At 47.3% G+C, this 18,735-nt stretch overlaps 1 protein-coding gene across 4 annotated transcripts in view; it reads right to left on the minus strand.

The window, feature by feature from the left end:
* Window positions 1-18,735, minus strand: part of NARS2 (asparaginyl-tRNA synthetase 2, mitochondrial) — a 78,572-nt gene that overhangs the window by 14,585 nt on the left and 45,252 nt on the right. For 3 of the 4 annotated variants that reach the window (XM_074983319.1, XM_074983333.1, XM_074983327.1), the window contains 6 exons: window positions 12,592-12,690; window positions 12,407-12,444; window positions 9,700-9,766; window positions 8,185-8,322; window positions 5,967-6,064; window positions 2,966-2,992 (listed from right to left, as the gene is read on the minus strand). In XM_074983319.1, the coding sequence (XP_074839420.1) occupies window positions 2,966-2,992; window positions 5,967-6,064; window positions 8,185-8,322; window positions 9,700-9,766; window positions 12,407-12,444; window positions 12,592-12,690 (467 nt within the window). The remainder of the gene's footprint in view (window positions 1-2,965; window positions 2,993-5,966; window positions 6,065-8,184; window positions 8,323-9,699; window positions 9,767-12,406; window positions 12,445-12,591; window positions 12,691-18,735) is intronic. The other variant, XM_074983342.1, reaches the window with a different exon arrangement.

Here is an 18,735-nt window from a genome sequence, read left to right on the forward strand (position 1 = left end):
TGTAGGGCAGGAGAAGCAAACTGATCACCTTTCATGGGTATGTCAGGGCTCTGATAAAGGGAAAAGTTGATTGAGGAATTTAAATGGCTTAAGGTAACAAAAACTGTATTACAGTTCTCAGTAAAAATATCGGGGAAATGGGGTCATCGCAGAAAGGCACCTGATGGATAGATGAAAGCCATAAATGCTCAGCTGTTTATGGCCTATCTGTTAAGTCTGCTTTGCAAGAGAAAGGCAAGGCAAGGATGCTGGGGGAGAGAGAGAGAGAGAGAGAGAGAGAGAGGCAGGCAGTGAGAGGTAAGCCCTGGAAGCCTGGCTAGATGAGGGAAGGCTGGGCAGGAAAGCTGGACTGCAGGGAAGGGAACGTGCCTGGGCAACAGGCCTTAAAACATGGCAGGTCGGGGTAAGAATTTTGAAAGAGGAATTTAGCCACAAAACAGGGACAAGGCTAGGAGAGCTGAACAATGAAAGAAGGTCTGAATGAAGGGAAAGGGTCAAGAGAGGGGCTTGTGGGCAGGACCCTAAGACTGTTCCCAAAGGGAGAGGGCAGTTGGAGAGAATGATTTTCTAAAGGAGGCCTGGGAGCAGAGAGGGTCCAGGGCCTAAGCCCTGTGTGTCAGTGGCTTGGAAGGAACTGGGCCTCTAGGAACGTGCCCTGGGAAGCAGCTTTTGACAGTGAGGAGGAACTCTGCAGAGCTGGGGGAGTTGGGGTGGTGCAAGGAATGTACTGATGATTGATTTGGGGATGGACAGAAATTTTGTTCCTTGGAGTTGGAACATTACTACCCCAGAAGGTGTGGGTAAACCATGACCCACCTGGAGAACAGAATCACGGGGTGAGAGACCACTGCACTGCTAGAGCAACCACTGGGAGGCGGCAATGGCTGAGTGGAGCCACCAGGACGTGCTCCTGCCGTGAGTGAACTCCTCCACAATATGCCAGAGCTCCAAGAGGAATTATGGACTTGGCACAGAAATGACTGGTTGAAATTCTACGCCTCCCACTAAGCAGTAAATCAGAACAGCTGAAGAAAATGGTCTTTCCAGCCTATAAATCTATGAAAGAAGCGAAGGTGTTTCATTTGCTCAGCCTGCTCAGTGCTCATGGAGAGGCTCATGGTGCCTTGTGCTGGGCTATTTCCAAGCAGCTTCAGGACGCAGGAGGGCATCCTGCATTCATTACAGCCGTTTCATCCAAGTTACCAGATGGAAAAGCATCTCCTCCCTAATGGCTAATCTAGCTACTTTTTGATAAACTGTCCTGCGTTTGAAACACTTTGCAACATTTCCCCACCAGACAATGAATAGCCCCTAAGAATTATTACCATAACACAAATAATCATTTTTTCAAACAGGACACAGTGTCTTGACCAACAGTGGGCAATAATTTTTGAAGGGGGACCATTCCAAGAATCTGGGTCATGGTTAAGGGCCGCATTCTTCCATATTAAAGGAGGAGGTGCAGGGGGAGGGTATGGGGTTGGGATGGGGTACAGGAGTGAGGCTGAGATCTGGGAGGGAATTTGGGTGAAGAAGAGGGGTTGTGATTTGGAGCAGGGGATTGGGTGCAGGGTCCGGAAGGGGGTAAGGACACAGGAGAGGATTATGACGTGGAGGACAGGGTGTAGGATCTAGAAAGAAGTTGTGATCTGGGGCAGGGGTACAGGACAGTGTGCAGGGGGTTGGGTTGTGACCTGGGGCAGAGGATTGGTATGGAGGGCCTGGGAGGGAATATGGGTGCAGGAGAGGATTCTGATCTGGAGCAGGGGCGCAGAAGGGAGCGCAGGGTCTGGGACCCAGGGCAGGAGTAGATGAAGGGATCTGGGTTGTGACCAGGGATTGGGGAGTGAGGGCCAGAAAGCGGTTGTGCCCTGGAGGCGGGGTGTAGGAGGGGATGCAAGGTCTGGGAGGGGGTACAGGAGCAGGGATGCAGCATTTGGCTTACAGGCCATGTGTATTGCTCTGATCTGAACACTGCCAGCCCAGGGGAGGGGTATTTCACATGCTATCTGCCCTGCAAACAGGTAGTTCCTATTGGCTGAAAACTGGCCAGTGGGAGCTCAGTGAGAAGCTGCTTCACCTCACTCTCTTGGGCTCACAGCATTCACAGAGCCCTGGAGCCGGAGTGGCAACAGAGCAGGCAAGGAGCTGCCTGAGGCTCTCATGGGCCCAATTTGGCCCATGGGCTGTATTTTGCCTGACCTGGGTCTGGATAGTCACTTTTACAGGAGAACACTCAGGGAGCCTGTTTTTTCACTTGTTAAATTCAAGCATTGCTCTATTTTATTTCTTTAGGGAGACAATTGTAATTACGTCAGCTGTTCTGGTGGGAAAGTGTTTTGGCCACATCACCCTGCCAACTGCAAGCAGAGTTGATCACACAGCCACTACAGATCACAAATAGCTTGCGGTTCCTATTTACCTCGTGGGATTTTTCAGTAACATCCTAAGTTTTGCATACAGTTTAACAATTTAATATTACAATTGTTGATAAGCAGCAAGTTAGTCCATTTTGTGCAATTATGAAAGATACAAATCAGGCTGGAACTAAACAAGGTGGAGGCTTAACCTTAAGCAATGGGTAGTTAAGCTCTGTACACATGGGTTACTTCATTATAACTAGCTGCAGCTACCTAGCTGTGTCTACACTAAGACAAAACTTCGAAATGGCCAAGCTAATAGCCATAATGAAGAACACTAATAAGGCGCAGAATTGAATATTCAGCGCCTCATTAGCATTAGGACACTTCCGGCCATGGTACTTTGAAAGCGCCACTTTCGAACGTGTGTGGCTACGCAGGAGTCCTTTTTGAAAAGACCCCGCATATTTCAAAATCCCCTTATTCCCCTCAGCATGGCCATTTCGAAGTTTTGTCTTAGTGTAGACACAGCCCCTGAGAAAAAAGCTTCCATAACAGTAGTAAAAGAAGAGATACTATTTGTACGCTAAACTATATAGTCTTACCATTGGTAGGCATCTGAGAGTCCTAATCTGTGGAATGAAAAAACATGAGTCAATAAATCAGCAGAGCAGATTCATAGCAGCTGTGTGAACTGTCACCAGTTTAGCTCATGGAGATACACAGAGAAAGAAAAGGGACATTACTAATTAATACAAAAAGGAGAGGAAAGAAACAATCAATAGCAGAGGTTTCTGAAATTCTATTTTCTGGGTGGTGAACAGATCTGTAATGCTTTTTGCTTTGACCCTGAATACTGTAAAAGAAGAGCTCCCCAGAGTAAGAAAATACCATTTTTACACAATCGCTCTTCAGAGCAGAACTGCACTTAAAGCCCACTGAAGACATATTTCATTGAGCCTGTTGTGTAACCTCTAATTCCTCTGCTTTTCAAATTAAGCACAGTTCTGGTCTTACTCTCTCCTGAAATGGAAGATGCCACCTTCTAAAGATTGGCAGTGCCCTTCTTATGTTCGGTTACTGAAGAATGTTTCATTGCACTTTATTAACTAGGTATGTCTCAGCTGAATAGGTGACTGCTCTTAGTAGTAAATGCACTTGCCAAATGTAACTTAAAACTGCACTGGGATTCCAGCATCCTCCAAATATGCCTCCTGGGTGTGTCTGGCCCTAAGGGGCAGGACTGAATTCGCTGAAGGGCTCACTGAAAATGGAAAGACGATCTGAGTTTAACCCCATAAAGAAGATTTTCCCCCTGCAGAGTCACAGGACTGCAGCCTTGATGCCAGCTTTAATAATCAGTGACTGTGCTGCTTTTCAGGCTGACTTCAAAGCACTCTGAAATCACATGGGCTTCTGCGGGCCACAGCGGGTGCAGTCAAAAAGCACAGATCTGAGACAGACCAGCATGGGTTCCACTTCTCAATTAACTTGCCAGCATCACACTTTATGACATGAAAGCACTGAGATTGCATCTACACTAGCAAAGCTCATATCTGTAATTCACCGCAGGGCAATTTCTTTAAGTTGGACAACACCGCGACAAAGATACTCACACCCTGTCTATACTATAGCTTCCGCCTTTGCTATCGGGGAGGGCGTGGGGCCATTACTTGATGAGGGTGGTAACCTGGTGACAGATGATGCGGGAAGGCTGAAGTACTCAATGTGTTTTTGCCTCAGTCTTCATGGACAAGGTCAGTTCCCTGACTACGGTACTAGGCAATGCAGTATGGGAAGGAGGTGAGCAACCCTTGGTGGGGAAAGAAAGTGTTAAGAACTACTTAGAAAAGCTAGACACACACAAATCCAAGGGTCTGCATTTAATGCACCCAAGGGGTACTGAGGGAATTGGCAGACATCATTACCAAGCCTTTGTCCATTATCTCCGAAAACTTGTGGAGCTCGGGAGAGGTCCTGGATGATTGGAAAAAGGCAAATGGAGTGCCCATCTTTTTAAAAAAAAACCAGACAATCCAGGGAACTATAGACTGTTAGCGTCACCTCATTCCCCGGAAAATTCATGGAGGGGATACTCCAGGAATCCATTTTGGAGCACTTGCAAGAGGGGAAAGTGATCAAGAGAAGTCACTGTGGACCCACCAAGGGTAAGTTGTGCCTGATCAATCTGATTAGCTTCTATGATGAGGTAACTGGCTCCGCAGACATGGGGAAGTCAGTGGATGCGACATACCTTGACTTTAGCAAAGCTTTTGATACAGTCTCCCACACCATCCCTGCCCATAAGTTAAGGAAGTATGGACTAGATATATGGACTGTAAGATGGACAGAAAATGGGCTTGGTGGATGGACTCAACAGGTAGTTGTCAATGGCTCAATGTTTGTTTGGTGGTCGGTTTTAAGTGGAGTTCCCCAGGGTTTGATTCTAGGGCCAGTATTGTTCAACATCTTTATTAATGGTCTGGATAAGGGGATGGATTGAATTCTCAGCAAATTTGCAGATGACACTACAATAGGGGGTCAGGCAGATACACTGAAGGGTAGGGATAGGGTCCAGAGTGACCTAGACAAATTGTAGGACTGGGCCAAAAGAAATCCGATGAAGTTCAACAAGGAGAAGTGCAGAGTCCTGCACTTGAGATGGAAGAGTCCCAAGCACTGTTACAGGCTGGGGACCGACTGGCTAAGTAGCAGTGCAGCAGCGGATTACAGTGGATGAGTGGCTAGATATTAGTCAACTGTGTGCCCTTGTAGCCAGAAAGCTAATGGCTTATTGGAGTGCATTAGGAGAAGCATTTCCAGAGAAGTTATTATTCCCCTCTACTCGGCACTGGTGAGGCCACGTCTGGAGTACTGTGACCAGTTTTGAGCACCTCAATATAGGAAGGATGTGGAGGCACTGGAGAAGGTTCAGTGAAGGGGAAAGAAAATGATTAGGGGGCTGAAGCACACGACCTGTGAGGAGAGGCTGAGAGATCTGTGCTTATTTATTTTGTAGAAGAGAAAATTGAGGGGCGATTTGATAGCAGCCTTCAACTTCCTGAAAGGGGGTTCTAAAGAGGATGGAGAGAGACTGCTCTCAATGGTGACAGATGGCAGAACAAGGAACAATGGTCTGCAGTTACAGAGGGAGAGGTGGTGGTGAGTTCCCTTTCAGCCCAAAAATTCTATGAGTCTATGATTATACCAATGGTGTTGAATGATGGTTACCACATTGGCAAGTGGAGGCAAGGCCTCAGGAGGGTGTTCAGGTGACAGACACAATTACAGATAGTTCCTTTGGAGCCCATGTGAAGGCAGAGGTTCCCTGAGAAGCACCATTTTTCTGTGGTGAGGTGATACAAAGAGGCAAGTTGCATATTTACCCTAGAAGCAAGTAATCATTTGGGGACACAACCATATTTTGTTTAACTGATTGAGAGTTATCAGCCCCTCCCAAAGACAATACCCCGCCATTTACAGGAACGTCTGTTTTCTGTACATCTACTCCTTTCCCCACCAAACTCCAGCAGCCTCTGGCACACTCCCTAGCCAGAGTGTGTGCCTACTCTACAATTAATAATCAGACGTAGGTTTTCTCCATACCCCTCTAAGCGTGACTGTAGAAAATCCAGTCGCTCTTCTCTCAGGCTGCCACCACATAACTCCCCTACTCCTGGTATCAGAAGGTCAACAGCTGCAACCTTGGGAGAAAGAGGACCATAAACTGAGTCATGCCATTTAGTGGTGCAGTCCAACAGCAATCCCAGGTCTACAAGGAGGTGAATTCACTCTTGTTGGTGAGGTGCTCTACTACTATGGAGCTGGATCCTATGCAAGTACCTTGAGAATGAGACTCATGAGCTCCAGTGCTGCAGTTAGCAATAGGGATAAAAAAGCATGCTGAGGAACCACAGGATTCAACAGGGCTCCTCAAAGACACTTTTCCAAGTTCTGGAGGTGACCATCCGTCCCAAAAAGGCATTCCAACTTATTTTTTTTTAAGAAGGACTAACTGTCCCATCTTTGGGCCCTCAGGGAAGCAGGAAGAGTGTGAGCGGCTGCTGCGTCCTTGCTGCTCCCTGGGGTGGGCTGGTGACTGCTGCTTCTCAGGGCTCCCGAGACAGGACAGCAGCTGCTGCTTCCCAGGACTCCCAGGGAGGGTCAGCGGCTTCCACTTCCCTAGGCTCTCGGGGAGTGCCGGCGGCTGCTGCCTCCTTCCCAGCAATCCAGGGCTTGGTGGAGCTGGGAGGAGCCACCCCTCCCCCACATATCTTCCAGACCCATATTTAGGACAGTGAGACAGGGTCCCCCTATAGATTATGCTTCCTCTTGCCAGGTGGGTAGGGCTCTCCTATCCAGCTACAAAAACTGCAGCTCAAGCTTCCTTTGTTGAGTCTAGGATAGCAATTATGTAAATATATACACAGTCCAGAAGAGCTTCTCCAGCCATGGTTGTTTATAGCAGCAGCAAATGTTTCACTTCATTACCACAGACTCGCGGAATGCACTCTGCAGAGATGCAGGGGCACTAGACGCAGCAGCCATCTGATAAAAAAAATACCAGATGGATACCAAAATCAAATCAAAGAGGCTCCTTTGGTTCTGAAATAAAGAGGTCTGCCCCAAATAACAGACTGCACCAATTGAAAGTGATCGCCTTATTTTGAATAGTAACAGAGAGGGAGCCGTGCTAGTCTATACAAAAAGCAGTCAAGTAGCATTTTAAAGACTAGCAAAATAATTTATTAGGTGAGCTTCTGAAGAAGTGGGTCTGCCCCACGAAAGCTCACCTAATAAATTATTTTGCTAGTCTTTAAAGTGCTACTTGACTGCTTTTTGTTTTCACGTTATTTTGGTGTAAGTCAGTGGGTGGCCAAGCCCCAAGGTATAGAAGAACCTGAGAGCAAGCTGTGGAAAGGCAGGCTAATGCAGATATGCCCTGACTGCGGAAGGCACAGAGGAATCCCTCCAGACAGAGAGCCCTGGGCCACATAACACAGGGACCTCATGCTGAACCCTGAGGAAGTCTATTTCTTGCTCCCACCTACTGGCAGGAGTAAAATAATGACACACTGGGCTGCGCAGACAGGAGAATAAATGCCAGTGAATTTTACTGGCACTGCTTTTTATTAAAGAGGTTCCCCTTAACAACACTTGTTACCTCATTTTATATGTTTGAACTTACTTTAAAAAGAAACCGACTACAGCAAAGCTAACTGGCTTCCTTTCAAAGAACTATGCCAGGGATGGGCAACCACAAATAGTGGGTGAGCTGCCTGAGTGGCCCTCCTCCATCTCAGTAGGCCACAGAAGCCCATGACCCACTGGGGTTTCACTTGCAGGCCTCCTGCCTGCCCTCCCCACTCCATGTGCCTCTTGAGCATTGAGGCACCAGAGTCCTGCACTTACCAGCTCCTCCCCCTCACTCCCAGTGCTTTCCGATGAGCTGGAAATTGCCTGATTCGTGCTCCATCCCCACTCTCTCCCAGAGCTGGAACACAGCGGGGCGCTGGCGCATAAGAGGTATATTGGGGGAGAGGGCAGCCAGCGGATCCATGTGTAATAGGAGGAGCCCCAGTAGGCTGCATGTTGCCTATACACGTCCCTAGGCCGTCCCTTTTCTCTGGCTTTGGATCTCTCTCAAAAGGAGGAAAAGGGTTCGGACTAGGGCTTAAATGTTACAACTGACACATTTATCTTCTGCTTCTTGACTGGAGGCCAGAATGATGGTAACTTGTTGCTAGGTGGAGGAGAGAGCCAGGGTCAGTGACCAGAAAGGATGGAGATGCGCACACACACACACACGCACACACACACTTACTGTGTGTTGAGGTCCATCCTCATTGTCCCACATGTAGAATGGTTTGAGATCATAGGGGTAGTTAATTACAAACACCGGAACCTCGCCACAGTGCTTCACCAGGTATTTCTCATGCTCAGTTTGGAGATCGTTGCCCCACTGGAAAGACAACATGGAGAGCAAGGGAAGCTGGACACTTCAGTAGTGCAATGAGTGTACAACAGGAGACACAATGAGACTCCACGCAGGGGAGGGGCACCATTTGCAAAGGTAGGACACTAGGAAGGGCTCCCTCCTCACACAGGGTCTGTGGAAGGTGGAATGATCTGTCTGCGACATTGCACTCACCTGAGTTCAAGAGATTTTTAAGGCCAGATAGGACTGAGTTGATCATCCAGTCTAACCTCCTGCGCAACATGGGCCAAAGAATCTCACCCTGGAAGTCCCACATCTCGCCCAGGAATTGCAGTTGAACTAGAGCAGATTGTTACGTTTCCCCACTCAATGAACTAGGTCAGTTTTTAGCTACACGAATTAATTTATCTAATCGTGGCAGCTTAGACCCATCCCTCCTGTTCCCTGCCTCTTCCCAGACATGCACATGTGCAAGCCACATCATCTCTGCATCCTTTTGCTTATGAAAACACAATGTCCTCATGGCAGAGAACATCAGTTGGACCCACACCCATCAAGGCAAGAGCAGGAGCCATGATTTGTTGGGGGAGGGGCTGCTGGTGTGACAGGCAGCTGTCTCTGGATAGAGGATTTATACAATTCTGTATGAAACCCTGAGCCCACTTGGATCTTGGGCTATCTGTTCTGAAGGTCAGCCCAGCAAAACTTATCCTCCATGAAGTGTAACAAAGATTGTTAAGACTAATGATTATGTAGGTGCTCGAGTGAGGACTTTGCCTACTGTGTTACGTGCTAGAAGCAGGGATAAAGTAAGAATGTGAGGAAGGTATATGCATAGCTTTAGGAAGACAAACGTGTAAACTGCTTTTCTCCTTGGCTACAAGAGTCTTTTAGAAGAACAACGGATTCCCTTTACTTATTTGGGCAATAAAGCGTTTTGATTCAGTTTCACCTCGTAATTCCTAGTTAAACCCTTGGTATCATCAAAATAATTCCTCTCCCTGACTAGATGGTTATTATGTGTTCTTGAAGTACCTGCAATGAACTAGGCCCTGTCCTTGCACACAAACAGGGACAGCTTCTGCAAAGGGCTTACAATATAATGGCATTGTGCCACACCTCTCCCAAAAGCCATTACCTGGCTTTACTATACATGGTTCACTCGTTACAACTTATCTCCTAAATTATTCCACATTTCATCTTCCATTGGAATATGGCTCGTTTGCAAGCAGGCAATGACACAACATGACTGGTACACAATGTGTGAAATAACTCTGTCGCAACACCAGAAAGAGAGAAGTGAAGCCTCTCCAGGATTTAGAAATGGAAAACATTGTGCAGACCCAGCCCACAGAAAATGGTACGAGGCAGTGGCTCTCTCACAGCCAAGGCGCCACTTACCTTTGGCTGGAAAGTGAATGTCTCAGGAGAACGTTTTAAAATTTCAACGGCTTCAGTATAGGAAATTCTGTAATAGAAAAAGCAAATCATTTGACAATGCAAATGAGAGGTCCAAAAGGAAACACGCTTAAGAATTTCACTGGGAAACTAGAAGGACACTGCAGCCATGCCACTTGTGATCTTAGATTTCTCAAGCTACGCAAGGTCAGCTCTGTTAAGCACCTTGGATGGAAACTGCTTTCCTAGAGGAACCCTGAGCATCATAGGAAGAGCTTCTGGTCACTTAGCAGATGGCAAATTTCTCATTGAGCCTATATTCTGGTTTTGTGCTGCTTATCATGCATCTGGCGAGATCAAAGATTACATGACACTCTTGAGAAGAGTTTGGGGAGTGGGATGGCCCCAGTTTCGATTAGTTCAGCCTTCATTTCATATGATACTTCTTTTGTAGCGTTACCACATACTATTAAACAGACTTCATGTTCCACCCCAGAGCTGGCCACATATCAGGCAAGACTGAAGTGATTCTATTGATGTTTGATGTTCTATAGGTACATGGGGACTCCCCAGGATGAAAGGAACTCCCATCAGTCTAGCACCCACCAGGTCTTCAGCAGAGTACAAGACAGATCATGCCACAAAGAAGCCTGCATTAACAGAAGAAATGTGATTGTTACACTGTAAAATGAAGGAAGCTGTGTCATGGGTCTTCCATATACCAGGCTGTAACAACATAAACAGGTCATCACTGGGAATGCTAAAATAGCCTGGTTACAATAACCAAATCTCAGTGTATCACTGGTTAAATCCAGGTATATACCAAGCTTGCTAAAGAAGTAAGGACTCAAAAGCCTTCTGAAGTAAGAAAACAACACTGAAAGTTATCCATCACAAATCCATTGTGATCAAGCATGGAGGTGGCATTCTAGGTTAAGTGGGGGTCCCAGGAGAGTCGTAGGTGGGCAGCCTGGCATGGGTTTGAGAGAATGAATGGACAGCCACTAGAAGTGTCAAGGGCTTACATGAGAGTGGAGCTATAGCAGCTCCCAAACTTTGAGACAGGGACCCATTCTGACAATTCAGCAAGACTCTGTGACGCAAGGCCATTCAAAATAGGGTTGGCGGGAGAGAGGAGGAGGAGGAGGAAGAAACAGAGAGAGTTCTCCCTGGAGAAAAACACACCTCCCCCACCTACCTCTCATGAGCTCTGCACACTGCTGCTCCGTCACTAGGCTGCTGCTGCCTCCTCTGCATGGCTGCCCTCAACCTTCCTACTCCCTTCCCCCCAGCGGCAGCGTGGCAGTTCTCTGCCCTACCATGCTGAAATGGACTCAGTTTAATTGGTTTAATGTCCGGATCCCTCCTGCTAGCCGTTAAACCAATTAAACTGAGTTCCATTTCAGCACGGGAGGTCAGGGACTGGGAGCTGGAGGAGGAGTCAGGCGGCGGCAGCAGCAGAAGCTGCAAATGGCTCCTTAAAGAGACACATGTGGCTCTGAGCCACCCAGCTGGCAACCTTAGAAAATCTAATGGTGACCAATAGGTTGGGAATCCCTGCTACAGATCTAACACAGGACAGCAGGGATTCCCAGGAATGGGGACCATATGACTTTCTAAAGGGGCACAGTGTTGCTGAAAACCTGTTGTTAGTCTATGAACAACCATTTATTTTGTAGTGGCATCCAAAGTGTGGCAGGCATTACACACATGTACACCAGTCAGTCAGTCCCTGTGCCAAAGTGTTTATAGCCCAGGAAGACAAAAAACAAAGGGTAGGAGGTACAGAGGCAGTACACAAGCAGAAGTCAGGGAAACCGTAACCATTTCTGTGGCAAATTAAAACACTGTGCAGAAAAACAGTTACTCACCGTTGTAACTGTTGTTCTTCAAGATGTGTTACTCATAGCTATTCAAGTTAGGTGCATGCACTGTCAGAAAGTTTTACTCTAGCTGCCTCCTGTCAGGTCAGGTGTGGAGCCCCCTGGAGTGGTGCCGGTGCGGAACCCTATATATGACCCTGCCGACCCGAACACCCCTCAGTTCTTTCTTGCCAGCTACTCTGACAGCATGGCAGGAGGGTGGGTTTTGACCAACACATCTTGAACAACAGTTACAAGGGAGAGTAACCACTTTTTCTTCTTTGAGTGCTTGCTCATATCTATTTAAGTTAAGTGAATCAAAGCCAAACCCAGGAGGATGGGTTGGAGTCAACGCGTGGCTGACTCAAAGACAGCAGGCCCAAAGGCTGTGTCGCATCTGGACTGCTGCACAGTAACAGTGTGATGTAAAGTATGTACAGAGGACCATATCACAGCTTGGAAGATTTCCTGGAGAGGCACATAAGCAGGTAAGGCAGTTGAAGAGGCCTGAGCTTCTGTAGAGCGCACTGTAGCAGGCGGTAGGATAACCTTAGTGAGATCATAGAACATTCATATACAGGGCGTTTGGGTCAGCAGGGTCCTACATAGGGCTCTGCACCAGTGCCACTCCAGGGGGCTCCCCAGCTGACCTGATGGGTGGTAGCTAAAATAAAACTTTCTAACAGTTGTGTCACAGCACGCACACCCCTTATGTGAACAGGTCTGAGCCAGTACTCAAAGAAGAATCTAAAGATAGGCCTGACAAGGGGAAGAGGAAAACTAACTAATGAGGAGCTCAAGCAACAGCAGCATGGCAAGAGTCAGCAATCAAAAATAATGGTACTCACATTCTGAATTTGTTCTTCAGCATCTGCTCTAACCTGCCCTTGGTTAAAACAAAAGACAAAAAAAAAAAAGTAAGCCTCCTCTTCATGGTTAATAAAAGACAGCTCAGTTAAATTCAGGCCTACATACTACCAAGAGTGCTTGGAATATATAGGAAGATTGCAGCTCTCTCTCTCATGTTTATTACCTTTTGGGCAGGAGATACATATTTATGAAAAAGCTCGACATCTTGAGGACATTTGGAGAGCACAGTGCTTGTCGCTGTTTTGAAAAGATCTTCCATAACCTAGCAGGGAGAACGCAGAAGACAACACAAATTGAGACTGCCTATACATCCTAGGCTGTTCATAAGACATGTTACACTCAGACCAAAAGTGTCTTTGTCCCCCTCCAGTGGCTGGACTACATAAGCCTGTTAGAGAGTCAAACTAAAGGGCTTAATCTGTTAGCTCAAGAGGCCGTAGCGTGGGCTTTGAAATCAAGATATTGTTATACAAGCCAGTTATTTTCAATGAAAGATATGTATTTAAAACTGTTCAAACAGCAGCCCAGGTCAGCAGCAAAGAAAAGTTGCTACCTCCTGTGTGTGGTGGTCTTGGGACAATTCATACCAGGGTGTTTGCCCTTTAAAGAGCACTTCTTTTTTATGCTTTGTCATAAGGAATTGAAATAAGGCAGCATTTAAAGGACCCTTCAAAGATCAGGACCTCACTGCACAAAGTATTGTACAAGCATTTAGCAAGAGACTGTCTCTGCTCTGAAGAGCTTACAAGCAAGCCAGATAGAAGGTGAGAGAGAAAGGAAATATTCCAGTTCTACAGGCAAGAATGAGAGGCACAGAGATGAGGACACATATTCACAAAGGTGTTTCAGTGGGAGGTAGGTACCCAATTACCTTTCCGAAACTGGGCTGAAGAAACTTGTCTACTGTGACATGGGGAATCTCTGATAGAGTTGGGAACTGAACAGTTCAGCCTCAGGGTGCCAACCACAAGCATACCCTTTTCTTTGGGATTTGCTCCTTGTGCGACACATGTAGGTGTGAACATGATACCGATAGCATGTGAGCATGTGCTAAGTCTCCTGAGTTGCAGACGAACTAAAGATGAGCACCTTCCAATAAGAAAGGGTGTTTTATAGTGAGACATTCTCTCAGATATGAAATGGTCATTGCGCCCTTGGGAGTTAAGGCCTGAATCTACTGTTCACTCCAGGCTACCAATAGCCATTGGCTAGCCCAGCAGTGACCAACTGGAAGTCTGAGGTGAAGCAATTTCCAGTCAGCACAACCTGAGAAAATATGGGCTTCTGAGATGTACGCAGCCTTGCTACAGATCTGAGGTGGGTGTGCTACACACAGGTGTTTCAGGGAGAATGAACACTTACCCCCAAAAATCTCTCTTCTAGGGTCTAGCCACAGTGGAGAACTTTCCTCCCAAAGTCCTAACTGGACTGAAAACCAGTTGAATGAAACAGTTTTAAAACTGCATTGGAATCACTGGACAGATCAGTTTTTAGACACACTGTCCAAATTTACTAGTTGGAGAAGGTGTTTTTCAGCTCCTGTCACAAACTGTTGAAGTGCTGCTGGGCACTATTAAATAGGTGCTGCATTCTCCCCAAGATGTATTACCACAGTGGGTAAATGGGTTGCTACAGGGCTAAACTGCTCTTAGTACAACCCCCACAGAAGGAAATGGAGATGCCTGGCTGTCAACAGCAGAATTTGGCCCCCAGTTTAGAAAGCATTTCAAGCATCTGGCTCTGCAAGGGCTCTACCACATGTAAATGAAGACCATTACTATTAGTGGTATACCTATAATAGGTAAGTTAAAAGCCAGAACTCCTGCAGTGCAGCTGAACGAACAGGAAGTGACCCAGTAGTTGTTTCTGCATTCTCTTTAAACTAGCTAGAAAAGGCTTATGCTAATTAAATCAGAAAAACTCATTGATAATTCGGACAGCCCAATTTCAAACACGCAGCAAGAGAGGGATTTTATATTCAACTTCCTCTTTCTAGGAAATGAAACTACCATCTGGCTTGCAAAACCAAAACTTTATTTTGTTAAGGAGGATGTTTTTTTTGCATTGTGCTGAAGTAAGAAGGAGGTTCCCACAGCATCCAACATAAGCAACTTTCTTATTGTGGGGAAAAAAGTGGGTGGAACAGGAAAAAACAAACTGCAAAATATTTCCAAGCTTGAGAATGAGGTTATATTTTGGCAAAGCCAAAACCATGTGATTCAGTCTGGTAGCACCTCAGAGACGAACAAATGTATTAGGTCATGAGTTTGTGTGGGTAAGACCCACTTCTTCAGATGACTGGAAAAGAAATAGAATCCAGGGTTTATATAGTGGGGGCAAGGGGAGGAGTATAGCCAGTGCCTTGTAAATTTCATTTCTCTTACCTTATGGCTAGACTATGGGGAAATGTTTGAAAAAGATATGCGAAATGCACCTCACAATTGGAGTATCTTTTCCCACCTTTCTGCCAGGAGAGGCTTTTATAAAATGTGGCCCATCTACATGTTGCCACATTTCAGAAAAACCTCCTGTTAGACCATCCCTTCTTTCTTGTACAACGAGGCTTAAGGGATGACAACAGCACACGTTCGCTTTGCTGGAAATGTTCTTGGACGTGGCAGACCTTTGACGGGAAACCCCCAGCATCCCACAAAAGGGCTGTAGTCTAGCCATAGCCTTAGTACTTTGGTGATGAGGTAGGCTGGTGGGGCCACATTTTTAGGCAGAGCCCTGAAAATCCACAGATATCTAAGGCTCATTTTGTGGATATAGATGTAGATCATTTTTGCAGGTGCAGATCCCAATTATATAGCCACACTGGGCTCTATTTATAGGCCTCCTAGGAGTGTGAGCTGCAAATGGAAAAAAATGGGGGCTGGTCCTTCTATTTTTTTTTCATAATAGACACACAAAAACTGTGGGGAGGGGGAGGGAGATGAGGCCCAGCATCAAGATTCTGTGTAATTTTCCCATTCCTCCATCCTATGGTTTTTCTCCTGCCTTTTAAACTTTAAAAGTCTCAGCAGCATGAAGCTGGATCTCCCTCGATTATTCTCGAGGGCTTCTTCTACTGAGGTTCTCAGCTCAGACCTTAACTGTGCAGTACTTCGCTGGTGAGTTTTGAGATCCCCAATCTAAGACTACACCTCAAGTTAAAACAGTAAATGTTTCAATAACAACAAAACTGGAGGTTTGAGAGAGCAGGAGTGCTGTGCGATGGAGGAGAATGTGGGCCCATTTCATCTATCAGTATAAGGCATTTGCACAAGCACTGATCCATCCTGAAGGGGACTTTTTTTTTTTTGTCTACACGTGCACCCTGAACCATGTCCAGTGACAAGGATGATGTAGTCTTCAGCAGATTGCAGACTACTACATGCACTGTCCTGCATTTGTCCTCATTCCCTTGAGTTTTCATGCACTGATAGTCCCATCCTCTTCATGCTTGTTCACACGAACAAAATGGCGAGACCCATGCATAACTCAGCTCAGATTCTCACTCATGTATGCTGGGCACTGTGTAAGGACCTAAATTCTAGAAACAAGGGCTGTGCTCACAGCGTGTCCAACAGTTAGCGGTCTAAACTGGCTGCCTACATTGCTCTGTTACAAATAAATGCATTATGTAAATGAACACTGTTGTAGGTAAACACGTTACCCCAAAACCAAAACCAGGATTCAAGTGGAGCTTTTTCACCATTTTTGCATGGGGAATGTTTGCCTCAAGAAACAACTGCTAAGAACCAACAGAAATAATTTATGAGTGAAGCAGCTGCAAAGAATATTTCTCATTACGTTGACAAGTACAGGTTAAATCTCTCTAACCCGGAACTCTCTCATCTGGCAACATCTGTAATCTGGCATGATTTTAGTTAGCCAGACGACCACTTATCTTGGGTGTGGCCAAGTTTCCTGTGGTCCCATAAAGTTTGTTTATAGCGACCAGTCCTGGCTCTTGGTCTTCTGTGCTGTCATTTAGCTGCAATTTAACCCTAAGTGTCTTCTAAAAGGCCAGTAAGCAGTGGAAGTGTTGGTAATATTACTAGACAAAAGACAGTTACCTGTGCCATAACTGGTGTTCTTCGAGATGTGTTGCTCACATCCATTCCAATTTGGGTGTGCGCCGGCACATGCCCAGTTGCCAGAAGCTTTTTGCCCTAGCTGGTAGCCCTTGGGTCGGTGTGGCACCCCCTGGAGTAGCGCCCGTATGGCCGTCCATATATACACCACCCAACCCGCCCACCGCTCAGTTCCTTCTTGCCGGCTACTCCGACAGAGGGGAAGGCAGGTGGGCTTTGGAATGGACATGAACACCACGTCTCAAAGAACACCAGTTACGGAACAAGGTAACTGTCTTTTCTTCTTCGAGTGATTGCTCGTGTGCATTCCAACTTGGGTGGATGCAAGCCAATGCCTAGGAGGTGGGGTCGGACGCCAGGGAGGAGTGCAGGACAACCCTGCCCCCTGCAGCATCTTCTCGTGTATGCTGTGCTAATGCGTAATGCACAGAGAACGTGTGAATGGAAGACCAAGTGTCTGCCCTGCAGATGTCCTGGATAGGGACCCTGGCCAAGTATGCAGCCGAGGACGCCTGTGACCTGGTGGAGTGAGCCCTGATCAGGGGAGGGGGAACCCCCGCCAGTTTGTAGCACTCTCTGATACAGGCCTCTATCCAGCAGCAGATCTGCTGAGAGGAGACTGGGTGCGTCTTCATCCTGTCTGCCACTGCAACAAACAACTGTTGCGACTTTCGGAAGGGTTTGGTCCTGTCCGTACAGAAGGCCAGCAACCTCTGGACATCCAAAGCGTAAGCTCTGCTCCCTAGGGGAGGCATGGGGCTTCGGACAGAACACCGGTAAGGTGATGTCTTGGTTAATGTGGCAGGGGGAGACCACCTTAGGCCGAAACGCCAGGTGGAGTCTTAGCCTGACCTTATTCTTGTGGAACACCGTATAAAGTGGGTCCACTGTCAGGGCCCTGAGCTCTGACACCCTTCTGGCTGAGGTAATGGCCACCAGGAACGCTGCCTTGTAACTAAAGAATAACACGGAACAGGTGGTGAGGGGTTCAAATAGGGGAACCATAAGCTTAGACAATACCAAATAAAGGTCCCATGTTCGCAGGGGGCCCCGAACCTGTGATTTAGCCCTTTCCCTTCCTTTCATGAACCTCTTCCCTGCTGGGTCTGAGAAGACCGATGACATCCCGGGCGAAACACCGAAATAGCTGTCAAGTGCACTTTCAGAGAGGATAGTGACAGACCTGTCTGGCTCAAGGCCAACAAGTAGTCTAGGATACGTGGTACTGGGGACTCTCCCAGGGATAATCCCCTTTGAGTGGCCCCATATAGTAAACCTCTTCCATTTGGCCACAAATGTTACCCTCATGGAGGGCTTCCTGCTGTTTAACAATACTTCCCAGACAGGTTTAGAGCAGGCCAGCTTGATTGGTCTCAGCCATGGAGCCTCCAAGCTGTGAGATGCAGTGCCTGGAGATTGGGGTGCTGCAGTCTCCCCTCCTCCTGTGTCAGCAGATCCGGGCATAGAGGAAGCACCTCTGGGTTGCGAACAGACATCTCCAAGAGGGTTGAGTCCAAGTGTTGTCAAGCCCAACCTGGGGCCACCAGGACAACTGATGCTTGGTCTGACCGAATTTTCAGCAGTGTTTGGTGGATGAGCTGTATCAGTGGGAAGGTGTAAAGCAAGCGTCCCAACCAACGAATGCTGAAGGCGTCTGCCCAAGAGCCCAGACTTCAGTTCTGGTAACAGCAGAACGTCCTGCACTTTGCGTTGAGATGGTTGGCAAAGAGGTCTACCTGGGGAAGTCTCCACTTCTGCAAAACGGAACTCAGTATTTCCGTGTGTAGTGACCACTCGTGGTCTATGCAGGACCTGCCAAGATGGTCTGCCAGGGAGTTGTAAGACCCAGGCAGGTAGAACGCCCTCAGGAGAATCTGGTGCTAGATGCAGAAGTCCCGGAGTGCAAGGGCCTCGAGACACAGGGGTGATGAACATGCGCTCTCTTGTTTGTTTATGAAGTACATCGCTGTAGTGTTCTGTGCTGACTGCGACATACTACCCCTTCAGGTTGCTCTGAAACACTTCACACACCAGCCGAACTGCTCTGAGCTCCTGCACGTTTATGTGGAGCTGAGTGTTGGTCTTGCTCCACAGGGCCTGAGTCCGGCAATCCCCCAACCGTGCTCCTCAGCCCAGGTCACAGGTATCTGTGACCAGGGAGAGGGAGGGTTGTGGGACACTGAAGGGCACACCCATGCAGAGCAACCGGGCCTCTAGCCACCAGTGTA

The sequence above is a fragment of the Carettochelys insculpta genome, chromosome 1 (genome assembly GCF_033958435.1).
Source record: "Carettochelys insculpta isolate YL-2023 chromosome 1, ASM3395843v1, whole genome shotgun sequence".
Classification (NCBI taxonomy): domain Eukaryota; kingdom Metazoa; phylum Chordata; order Testudines; family Carettochelyidae; genus Carettochelys; species Carettochelys insculpta.